The 11794-nt window shown below is 37.6% G+C and overlaps 1 protein-coding gene across 1 annotated transcript; it reads right to left on the bottom strand.

The window, feature by feature from the left end:
- Window positions 1-3723: 3723 nt before the first annotated feature.
- Window positions 3724-11240, bottom strand: pcare1 (photoreceptor cilium actin regulator 1). Its single transcript, XM_037695579.1, has 2 exons — window positions 7681-11240; window positions 3724-3859 (listed from the first exon to the last, which is right to left on the bottom strand). The coding sequence occupies exons 1-2, from the start codon at window positions 10980-10982 to the stop codon at window positions 3736-3738; spliced, it is 3426 nt and encodes a 1141-aa protein (XP_037551507.1). The 5' UTR covers window positions 10983-11240; the 3' UTR covers window positions 3724-3735.
- Window positions 11241-11794: the final 554 nt, after the last annotated feature.

Here is an 11794-nt window from a genome sequence, read left to right as displayed (position 1 = left end):
TCCTGGATATTTACTGCCTGTTGTTGCTGTTAAATTTGCTTAAAGTGCTAAAGATAGCACAGTTTACACACATGAGGGAGTTATGTGTTTTATGTTTCACTAAGACATGTGGCTTTTCTATAACCATTGCTGGGAATATGCAATTACCGTATTTTCCACCGTACACGTTGCACCGCCCTATAAGTCGCATCAGTCCAAATATGTCTAATAAAGTGGGAAAAAAACATAAATATGTTGCTTAGCTGTATACATCGCATCTATTATGTGTCACCGCTGACGCATCACATTTGTTACGCATCACTGCTGACAACCCGGAAATGTGGGCCGGTGTTGTGCCAAAAATCGATTGGCCTTAATAAATGCACTTTGACGGTCAAATCAGCTGCATTTCAAAAGCCGATGCACAGAAAACAGAGCACAAAGAGGGCATCTCGCTGTGCATTTCTTTGAAATTTAACAAGATAAACACTTAAAAACAATTATTTGTTTGCTCGAAATTATGGTAAAGGTGTGTCTCGGTCTAACTTTTCCTTAATAAAAGGACTTTAATGGTCAAATCAGCTATATTTCAAAAGTATTTGCTGCCTTGGTGCTCCGTGCAGAGAGAGGAAATCAGGAAGAAGGAACGCTGCACATTTCTTTGAAATTTAACAAGATAAGCGCCTAAAACAGTTTTTCTAAATTATAGTAAAGGTGTGTCTCAGGCTAACTTTTCCTTAATAAATGCACTTTGACGGTCAAATCAGCTGCATTTCAAAAGCCGATACGAGGAAACAGGAGTGCGCAGAGGGACGAGTCGCTGCTCGTTTCTTCTAAATTTGACAAGATAACCACCTAAAATAATTATTTGTTTGCTTGATATTATAGTAAAGGTGTGTCTCAGTTGAACTTTTACTTAATAAACGCACTTTAATGGTCAAATCAGCTTCATTTCACAGGGGTGACGAAATGAAGCTGATTTGACAGTTGCTCCAGGCATGATCCTGGAGCTGGACGTAGGTGGCAAGCTGATTGTGTCATTAATAACCACTTTTACCTATTACATGACACAACGGCATGCCATACTACTCAAGTGCCATCTAGCGGCTGAAAATGGTAGTGTTCAATATTTTCCGTCAGAATGAATGAATCTCAGCCAAAAATTGTTTTATAAATGTGGGGAAAAAAAACATAAGTTACTTTGCTGTATAACTCGCAGGGCATGCAAATTAGGCAAAAAACTGCAACTTATTGGCCGGAAAATAAAGTACTAAAGTTCAGCAGTCATTTGAGAGAGTAGAAAAAAGGAATCTTATAAAAGAGAATACATTTTATTGTACTGTCTGCTAAACATAGTAGAGGTGGTGTCATGGTTTTGCTTCACCTGATCTTAAACTTTGCATTTACAATAGAATATATCTGTACCATCCGGCATCACTGTTTGCACAGAATTCTGTTATCCAACCTATAAAACCGCCTTTGTACATGATTTCAGTTGTGATAAAACCCAAGAAAGATGCCCGTAACATCATGCTGAGGTCAATTGTCTCCTCAGGCTGCTGAGTTTACATGGAAACTGTTTCCGTTTTGCTGAAAGCTGGGGATATGATCAACATGATGCCCACGAGGGAACAAAACTGTAGTTCTCCAATTATACGTCTTTCACTGCAGGTTTCTTCACTCCCCCTCAGAGAAACCGTCATTCTTTGTACATGGTTGTTGCAACGCAGCAGAAATTAAATCATTCACAGATATTTTGGGCAGGGAAGGGGAAAAAGTGTGAAAAAATGTGGAGGATCAAACAAAAGTTTAAAAAGTCTTTCAGCTATTTAATACAACTTTCCTCAAAAGAATATTGTTATACCAGGAGGTGGAATTTAATGAAAAACTGCACAAAGGCAAGTTAGGAAAAAAAAAATCAAAGAAGTTCAAATCATTACAATGCTGGCAGTTTTATTGCACAAGTTGCACAACTTGTTAAACCACCCTCTTTGTTTTGAAATCAATTTACGGTATGTGGTTTTTATTCAATAACTATTGAAAAGTAGAGAGTAAAGATATAACACTTATGAACCTGACCAGAGAGCATGAAGCCAAACACAATATAAAAGTATTGTTTTGTTTTTTTGTATGTCATTTACATAATCTATATTTATTCATATTTTTAAGGACAAACTATTCATATTCACCATTTCTCTCTGTGTTTCTGTTTCCATGTGGTGAATTATGGCTTAAGAGGCAGAATATTTCATTTGGTGTTTAATACCTCAGGGAATATATACAGTATAGGTCATAATCCAAAGCAAACTGTGAGATTATGTTTTCCATGTGTAATAACTTTGTGGTTTCTCTCTACAGGACGGATTGTTGGTTGAGATGCGCCCCCTGGTGGACAAATTACTTCACTGCAAGATTAAGATTTCTGAATGTTCACATTTCCATAAATTGGGGAGGGATTTAAAGTTCACGTTTATTGCTGCTTTTTTGGTTCAATACCATAAATTCTGTGTTTAATATAATAACTAAATGAACACAATGACTAATTTTAAACTGTTGCTATTGCTTTACTCTTCATTTTTTAAATGATTTTTACAGTTCAAAATACTAAAACTAAACTCATATAAATTGTACTCATATTTTATTATTTTTTTTATGTAATCAACACATTTATAGGCATATTCCTTGTGCACCCCTTTTGTCTCTTTTTATTAAAAAGTCTAACTGAATCACAGAAAAGTTTTTATTTTATTTTATTTATTTTTACTGTAATTTTTTTATTTTATTTTGGCTGTTAAGTTGCAGACAATCCCACCTGCCAGACTGTTATACCAGTAAATACCTCTCCCACCCACACCCACCCCACCCAGTTGGCCATGATGGTTATGTTGTAAAATTCTGTTTTTCAATGGCTTTGTGTATCAATTTGTTCATGCGGCTGTTACCTGTTTGTTGGTTTGGTTGGTTGGTTTTTAATAACAAATCAGCAATGTGCACTTATGGAGTGTCATTAATAAATTTTAGTGAATAGTAATATTTTCTCCTAGTGTCTCTTTATCCATCAAACTGGATGCCGGATGGATGAAAGATTCAGAAGTATGGAATGGTTTTATGTATGCGTTTTATTATTAGCATGTAGTAAAAATAACAAACCAAAAAAACAACAAGTGAATAAAAAATACTGAGATTGGGAGATTAGGACCAACAAATCTTTATGGACAATAAATAAATAAAAAATCTAAGACATCTCACAAAAAAATGTAAACTGTAAGAACCATGTATTTGTTTCATGACTAAAGTTTGGATAAAAGATTTGTTTTGTTTTTATACACATCTTGTATATTTGATTCATAAACACATTTGTCATTATTACATCTTTGGCCCCAAATAATTGAATATTTGACATTTTATTCATATGCTTACTCAGTTATTTGTTACTTAGAAGTTCTGTAAACGCTAACTGTAATAAGCATTAACTTGATCAAATCTGTGAATGAAATAACTGCACAGGAAGTAAATTTAACAACTTCTTTAAAAGGGAGATGAGTCCTGTATGCTGTAAACAAAACTCAAAATCACGCTTGATCACAAACAGTAAATACAACCAGTAATATGAAAACACATAAATGTAACACTTGTGGAGGTTTGTTACCACAGAATAGTGGAGGGACTTCTCTTCCCAGTGGAACAAACACAGTCAAGGTAAATCCTCAGTAAGGCCTGCTAATCTATAATCCCGCTGGCCCAGTGTTGTCCCCTTCAGACCCTGTGCAAGGCTCGTCCAACAACACAAAGGTCCGGGTGTGATGCAGAGCGTGTTGTCGCTCGGAGTTCTGATTGGCTGCCCCATAAATCCTCGTACCCGGTTGGTTCATCGTCCAGCCTGTTAAAAGGAGTGGAGAATAATTACTTTTGTAATCAGGGAAGTGTGTCACATGGGTTTAAGGTAGATGTTTACACTTATGGTGATTTAACAAGTTTAGTAACTAAAGTTATAGAATTTAACCTGTAAACTTGGAACAAATCTTGTACATAGAGTGTGAAAAACAACTATTCAGAATCTGCTTTATAGTCATTGCACCAAAGCACAACAAAAGTACATTTCAGTACAGCCCGTCCAAGTAAAACACAAACAAACAGACATGGGGAGATGGAGGTGTCTGAGGCTGCGGCCTCGTGGGAGGCGCTGCCCTTTTCGTTTAGATAAGAAAAGAGAAAAACGAGGGAAGAGGAGGTGTGGAAAAAATAATATCTCACACTGTGTCCTAAATGGAACACAATGTGAAAGTTGCAAAAAATAGCCTTAGCACAGAAATAGCAACATAGTGATGATATTATAATACATATGCACGATGGAGGCCAACGAAGGCAGTGAGTTTGTCCATGGACACTGCCAGATAGTTCCATAGTTCTGATAAGAGATGGTGCAGTGTCTATCAGTCGGCTCAGCTCTGATACAGGTCCACAGATGTCCTCAGAAAAAGAGCGGGGAGGGGGAGCAAAGCTTCTTGTTCACATAACATCCAGGAGAGTTTGAGATAGTTGGCCAATTCAATTCGGGGGGGGGGGGGGGGGGGAGCAAAAAACAACAACACAAAATAAAATATCTAAACCAGAGCACACGTGTCAATTTAAAATGCATTTAAATCTCTTTTTTTTGGACAGTTTAAGAACAACAAAAACATACAACTTGCATTAAATAAATAGAATTTCTCTTTTTTTTTTTCTAGAAAAACAATACACCATCTTTTGTTGGATTTGACAGGTGTCAATCAAGAATTATCTTAAAGGTCACGAGAATGACCACAGAGGTCATCTAATAATCATTTCCCCAGCATGTAGCTGAAATGTTCTATTCAAGAATGATCTTCAAGGTTATTGTATGTGTTCCTGCACGAACGATGATCTTCCTTTACTGGCCTGATCAAGTGTCTGATTCGATATATTGGAAAGAGTTATGGCACCTGGAATAATAAAAGGTCTTATCAGAGAGACTTTCATCTTTTGTTCTGCCTCACCACAACTGAGTGAAAAATCATCAGGTTCCTGAATCAATAAAAAAAACCTCAGTCTGAGAAACATTCATCATTTGTCTGCTCTCAGCCACTGCACCATCAGTCTAATGACTCATCTTAATAAATGATCATTTAGACAATAAAACATTTGCATTATTTTAAAAACAACTGAGTCCTGTGAAAAATGAGCAGAAACTTTTTAGAAGTGTGTGTGTGAGTTACCCTCTTGGAAAGTGTCATCTTTCAGAGTTTTTTCTGAAGTGCCTGTTATTTAGGAAAATGTTTGCTTCTTTCTCTTTCCCTAAAAACCTCTTGATAGACTTTTACTTAAATGTTTGTCATCAGTAAATTAATGATCCTCGTGGCTTTTGAATTATTGAGACTCTCGTTGCTTATTTCTCTGCAAACTTTCATTAACAACCTGATTTAATAAAGCTATTGATGAGGTGGGCTACAAAATAGAAATGAACGGCTCTCTTGTTCGTGTAACCCCAGCGTTCATCTACTTTTCACTCGAGACACAGATCCAAGTTACTCACATCTTACGTTGACGAACCAATGATTTTAAAATGGAATTAGATCAGGTAAGAGTGAACCATGATCAGATCTATTTGTTTATTTTGTTGTGATATACGCTGATGTCAACACAAGTCTTTCTCACATTCATGACGGATCCTTGTTCTGAACCACAACCCCCTCAATACAAACACAGATCCATGCATTATCTTTACCTGCGTCTTTCCTTTCCGGGTGGTGTGGTCTCATAGATGTTTCATTTTTAGAAACCTAGAGCCACCCATTAACCTTTATACACCCTCTTTTTATCTCAACAAGAGATCCAGAATATCATTTCTAGGGTAATGTCCATCCTTTTCATCAAGAGTCCTCAGACTGCCCGACCACAGCACACTTTCTTTTTCCAGTCTTTAAAATCTATCTTTTTAAATTATTCACTTTTTCTAAAAATAATAATAATAATCATAATAATAATTTTAAAAGTACCATATCTGTTTTGTAGAGCAGAATACTACAGGTGATGTTTAGACAGTTCCATTAGATGATGGAGGTTAAACCTTTATACCTTTAAATATTTAAAATAAAATGAACAACTTTCAAAATTTAAAAATGAGGTAAGCACTCACTATCTTCCTTGTTTTGCCCACGTGATGTGGCCTACTTCCATTGGCGCGATGTCTGGTCTGTGCATTTTGCTTCTTTTTTTAAAAAAAATCTATTATTTCTTTTAGAAAGTCAGACGCATTATTGTTTGGAGATTGACGGGCAATCTTCAACAAAAAGGTGAATTTTACTTTTGATAATGGCCCTGTGGCGGAAAATCACCTGCACACATGCACTACATGCATGTAATTATTAAAGTAAACACACTTTAAATAAAAATATAGTTAGTCATATAGGTATTTCATTCTTCCTGACTCGTTATATTCAAATAATGAGTAAATATGCAATTATTTAAATATATTCCACATTTAACTTTTTTTTCTGTTTTTTTTTTTTATCCCCAGACACACAATGGAGAGGCGAACATCTGCAACTTTTCGTTGCTTACAGCCAACAAGATCTGAAGACATTGTTGTTTTATCTTATGAGAACCAGCACACTCTGTTTGGCAATACTGGATGATAAAGAAGATGCATCTTTTTTTTTTCATTTTGTTGAACAATGTCAGAGTCTCATTTGCCAAATACCAGTTTAAAGATCTGTCAAGCCTTAGAAAATACCTTAGCTGCTTTAAGTGGAGAATCTTCCCTCAATTTAGATCATTCCAATCAAATGTAAAACCGAATAGCTTTGCTAAACCATTAATTTTCTATCCTACCTAGAGCCATCTCTGCTTGTGGGTTAAGTCATGATCGGAGTATACTGCTGATAAAACGGTAAACTATTTTCACATCTTAGAACACACTTTAAGAGCTCTCCATCTTAATCATCTGCTGGTAGAAATTGATCCTTTTAATGAAATTCCATTGCCGAGTCAAATAAATAACTCAATTCCTCAAACTAAAAGAGCACTCGCCTCAGATCTACTTAATTTCCTCCCCAGAGCACAGACAAAATGACCAAATAATATCGCCTGCAAACCAAAACCAGAATGAGCAAATTGCACATCCCTCAAATCAAATTCAGAAAGGTTCAGGAACCCTCATCCTCCGCTTTCATTAAAATGTTATTGTATTAAGCTATTTGGAGTGTTTTCTTGGTTGTTTTGCCATTTTGCATGTAAAATAAAATTAGGTTTTTGACAAATTTTTCAAAATAAAATAGCTAACACAAACTGGCTCTCAAACGAGATTACAGAATTGCAGTCTAAATTAAGATTTGATTTTTACAGCTATTGTTTGAACGTTGAACATTAACTGCAATTTATCATTTATCTAATTTATCTATTTAACGTTCACCAAATGATTACTCTAAATAAATTGTTGAAGCGTTTTTTGTTCTCAATAAAATTACATATAGATGACTTTTTATCTCAAATTGACACAATATATATATGCAATTTTGAAATGAAAAAAAAAAGTTGTGGGCAGGTACTTGACTTTGACTACAGCAAGAAATCCAAGTTTTCACTTATCCCTTAAATTGCAATTTATTGTGTATAGGTTTAATTCACAAAACAGTTCCAACAAAAGTAAATGGTTGAGAATACCACAAAGTGTTAAAGCCTTACCCCTTTGAAGATATTGCTGGCTCACTCCCACAAATTTCAGCAACAGAAAAACCTTGAGGTTGTTGGGCCATACTCAGACTAGGTCTTCGGTCTGAGTGGCTGCGTCGAACCAAGGATCTAGTTCTTTGAACGGACTCAGAGAACCTCCCTCGACTCCCCCAAAATCTTGAGAGAACAGAAACTCTGGTAGAAGTCCATGCTTGAGGTGGTTGGGGAGCTGAACAAGGCTGGGCCTCAAACATAGATGGAGAGCTGGGACAGAAAACTGAACGAGCGTTACTGAACGTTCGAGCACCAGACGAGTCCTCGTTGCTGTTCTCCCTTGACCATCTTTTTACTTTTGGCGATGCAGGTGGAGATGGGGCTTTAAAAGAGTATGATTGGGCTGAGTTTGAGTTTAAAATGTCCTTCTTTAAAACAGGAGGGCTGGGAAGTCTCTTCTGAAGATCTGGTGGTGCAGGGAGTGTCCTAACGGGGGAAGTAACGGTTGAGGGTGGCATAGATGGACTTTTTAAACTGTGGGGACTGGGAAGTCGTCGATGTAAGCTGTTTGAAATGGGTGGTGTAGAGGGAAGGATTCGTCCTCTGGTGATTGGTGGGGTGGCAGGTGGTTGGCTGGTGGCTACTGGAACAGTAGGCACTGTATAGGTTGATGCGCTAGTTTCAGGCACTGTTGTTTCTCCTTGAACTTTAGATGTTGCTACACATTTTGTTGATGACCTCTCTGGGTTCGAGTCTGAAGATTGTCTTAGGTTTATGATCTTTTTGGCTTGCTGAAATAAAGAGTCTGTTCCTATTCCTGGATGTGGTTGAACATCTGATTGGCTGACCTTTGATGAAACGGATGTTGCTTGTTGATCCAACCTAGCTGTAGAAACCACCTTTGAAGATTGTGGCAGTCCTCCTTTGCTTGGTAGCACTGTGACAGACTGAACTGAAGCCCTTAGTCGATGTGATACTGCAGCTCTTTTTAACACAGGTGACTTACCTACTTTTGTAGCTCCATCTCCTGCAGCAGGAGATGGGACACTTTCAAAAGAATTGTCCATTAGTACTTCTAATGGAGGAGGTGGAAGACTGTCCAGATCAAAACAATCAGTTTTCCCTGGCACTGTGGATTCCAGTCTACAACTTGTTAAGCCAGCACTGAGCACAGCTTCTACATTGCCTAAACCAGGCAGAACTGGAACGCCACATCTTCGTACACCTTTCAGAGCCCCAAGAAATTGAGGACCTTCTTTGTCCTCTATTCCTTGACTGAAGGTATCAATCAGTTTTTTGACTGAATTCCTGCCTCTATGAAGACCAGAGGATGGCCGTGGTGATAAAGGTGGACTAGGTGGTGGAGTGACTTTTATAGGACCCCTGGATGTTTTTGTCTCCTTTTGTTTATCCTCTTCCATATCATTGGTTGGTCCCACTTTCTTATTTGTATCTTTAAGTGGCTGGGCATTACTGTCTTTACCTTGTGAGGAATGTTTACGATTTATTGTTGGTAGATGGTTTGATGAGTTTCTTTGAACGGATTTTAATGGAGCCGTCCTTGTGTTTTCTCCCACTTTGCTTTTACTCATCCTCTGTAACCTCTGGTTTAAGTTCTTTTGTGTCCTTTCCAGTTCAAGTAACGTAGGATCTTCACCTCTACTTCGAAGCGATTCTGCTGAACGGGAACGTTGCCCTCTTGTCACTGGTTTCTTTTTCACTTCCGCCGTCTGAACAGCTGCTGCTGTCTGAGGCCTTTTTGGAGATTGCAGTTCCTCATCTGTCCACTCCCGTCTAATGGTCTTGGGGCTTCCAGCTACTTTAAAATGAGCAGCGGTGTTCTGTTTTGGTACAAACTGTATTTTTCCACTTATAGCTTTTTTCATTTTAAGAGTCATTTCTACATTTTGAGGATTTTCTATGCGTTTTATTGGTGGACGGTGAGTAGGTTTTTCACTGCTGACCGGTGAAGAATTAGATCGCATTCTAAATGCTACTTGGACATCCTCCACTTCTCGGTCTACCTCTTCCTCATCATTGTTGTCATCTTCTCCATCGTCTAAGGAGACTGAGCCTAATACTGAGTCTTTCTGGTCATTGGGCGTTATGGTACATGTAGAATCAAGTGAGTTTAGTGAAGTGAGGGATACACTTTGACTTATTTGAGTCTGATACTTTTGCCTCGATGCTCCACTTAAATTTATGGATGTGTTCTTCCTGCGACTGACTATACTTCTGTTTGTGCCAGTAGACCCACAACTCTCTCGCCTATGACATTTTTCAGATCCATTTAAGGATTCATTCTCAGCCCCAATACCGCTGTCCTCACTAAACAGAGCAGAATCTTCTGGTCCAGGTTTTTGCAGAGAGGCCATTTCAATACGGGTTAAGAGTTGCATTAATCGAACCTGAGCTGCATGTTTAGCTTTCAGTTTCTCCTCTAAAAGCTCTGACACTGAGGCAAAATACTCCACTGCTTCCTCCAAAGCAGAGTCCCCAATTCCACCAACAGTGTGACTCACATTTCTCATTCTCTGTGTGGTGTACTGTAGCAGCTGCTGCAACAAATCCGGTGGAGGTTGATCAATAACAGAGCCAGACTTTCGTGGTGGAGAAGATGAGAGATTTTTCATTTGGCTTGTCCAAGCAAGATGTTCTCCATGTTCTTTTAAAAGTTTTTCTCCCTCCTCTGCCATCTCTCCCAGTCCCTCAATGATTTCCTCGTAACGTAAAGCCATGAAGGCAACCATTGTCTGCACAGAAACCTGAGTTTGTGTAACTTGCTCCAAAAGTCCAAGTAAAGAATCGTATTTGTTTATGCTAGGGTTCAAAAAGGCATAGGCAGCTTGATGAGCTTCCACCAAAGGTTCTGGAAAATCCACTTTTTGATCCGTAAACACTTTGTTTTTGTCCACGTCTTTTTTCTTAGGAGTTCTTCCACTTTTGTTATTTTTCTTTGTCTTTTTGCAAGATTTTTTATCTACTAAATCTTGCTTGTCCATGATTTTCTCTTTTCTCAGTGATGCTGTGCTATTGTTCATTACCCGATTTTCTAATTTGCTGATGGCCACTGCTTCTACGTTCACTTGCTTGGGGACAGGTCTCTTTTTCTGTGGTGTCATTTGTTCCTCTTGAGATGTTAGGATGTGCAGAGCTCCTTTTTGCTCTTTTATATCTCCATTTGTAGCTCCAGTAGAGTTATAATTGTCTTCATCTTCGTGAGGAGGATGTTTTTCTTGAGGCACAAAGGGTAGCATTCTCCCCTTCTTCATGGTACCCAGAGTGCCAAAATTGTTACCTTTTGATGGTGAGCAGCCCATTTTTGATTCGTGAAAAACAATTGAGCCGAAAAAAACAGTAATGAAAAGACACCTAAGGTCCTTAGCCACCTACTGTGTCTTTCAATATCAGATGGCTAAAGTTGTAGAGCCTAGTACAATCCCTTTCAGCTAGGAGACTTCTGAAACAAAATGCGTATAAATCCATTATAAAACGTCCACCTTTCACAAATGTGCAAAACAAATCCACAAACTGATGATCATGTTGATAAAAATTTCCTTGTGGCGTGCTCTAAGATTCATTCCTCCCTATGTTACAAAGACAAGTAGCTGAGAGGATTAGTGGGGCTTTCAGTGCACTCCTCTGCCTGGGCATATGTCATGCAAAGCAAATAAAACTCACGTACTTGTAAGAACATAAGCTCATTTAGGTAATGAGGGCTGGTCTAAGGTGACTTTTTATAGTCAGCTAAACAATATCTTACTATTTAACTCTTGTAGCAAAGCAGAGATAAAGTAAAAGGAACACTGAAATAAAAATGTTTAATCTTTTCTTGTTTTTTTATTGTTGGCAAATGTTCACATTGATGTAGTAAGTTGATAATTAGTTGGACTTATAAAAAAAACCTACAGTTTAAACATATACCAAAAGATCCAGCTGTTTTCTTTTATAAAAGCTTTTTATTTTTTTTCTCCAGATCTTTGACCATCAATCAACTGTGCAAGATTTTCATTATTTATTGAGCTTTTAATATTTTTAAGAAGATTTAAGTAAATAACTGCACACAAATTATAGAACAAATGGAACAACAGATGGACAAAAAAAAACAATTATGTATATATATATATATATA

This window comes from Nematolebias whitei, chromosome 21 (assembly GCF_014905685.2).
Source record: "Nematolebias whitei isolate Nwh7 chromosome 21, NemWhi1, whole genome shotgun sequence".
Classification (NCBI taxonomy): Eukaryota; Metazoa; Chordata; class Actinopteri; order Cyprinodontiformes; family Rivulidae; genus Nematolebias; species Nematolebias whitei.
Note: the sequence above shows the minus strand (reverse complement) of the source record. Positions and strands in the feature narration are given on the sequence as shown.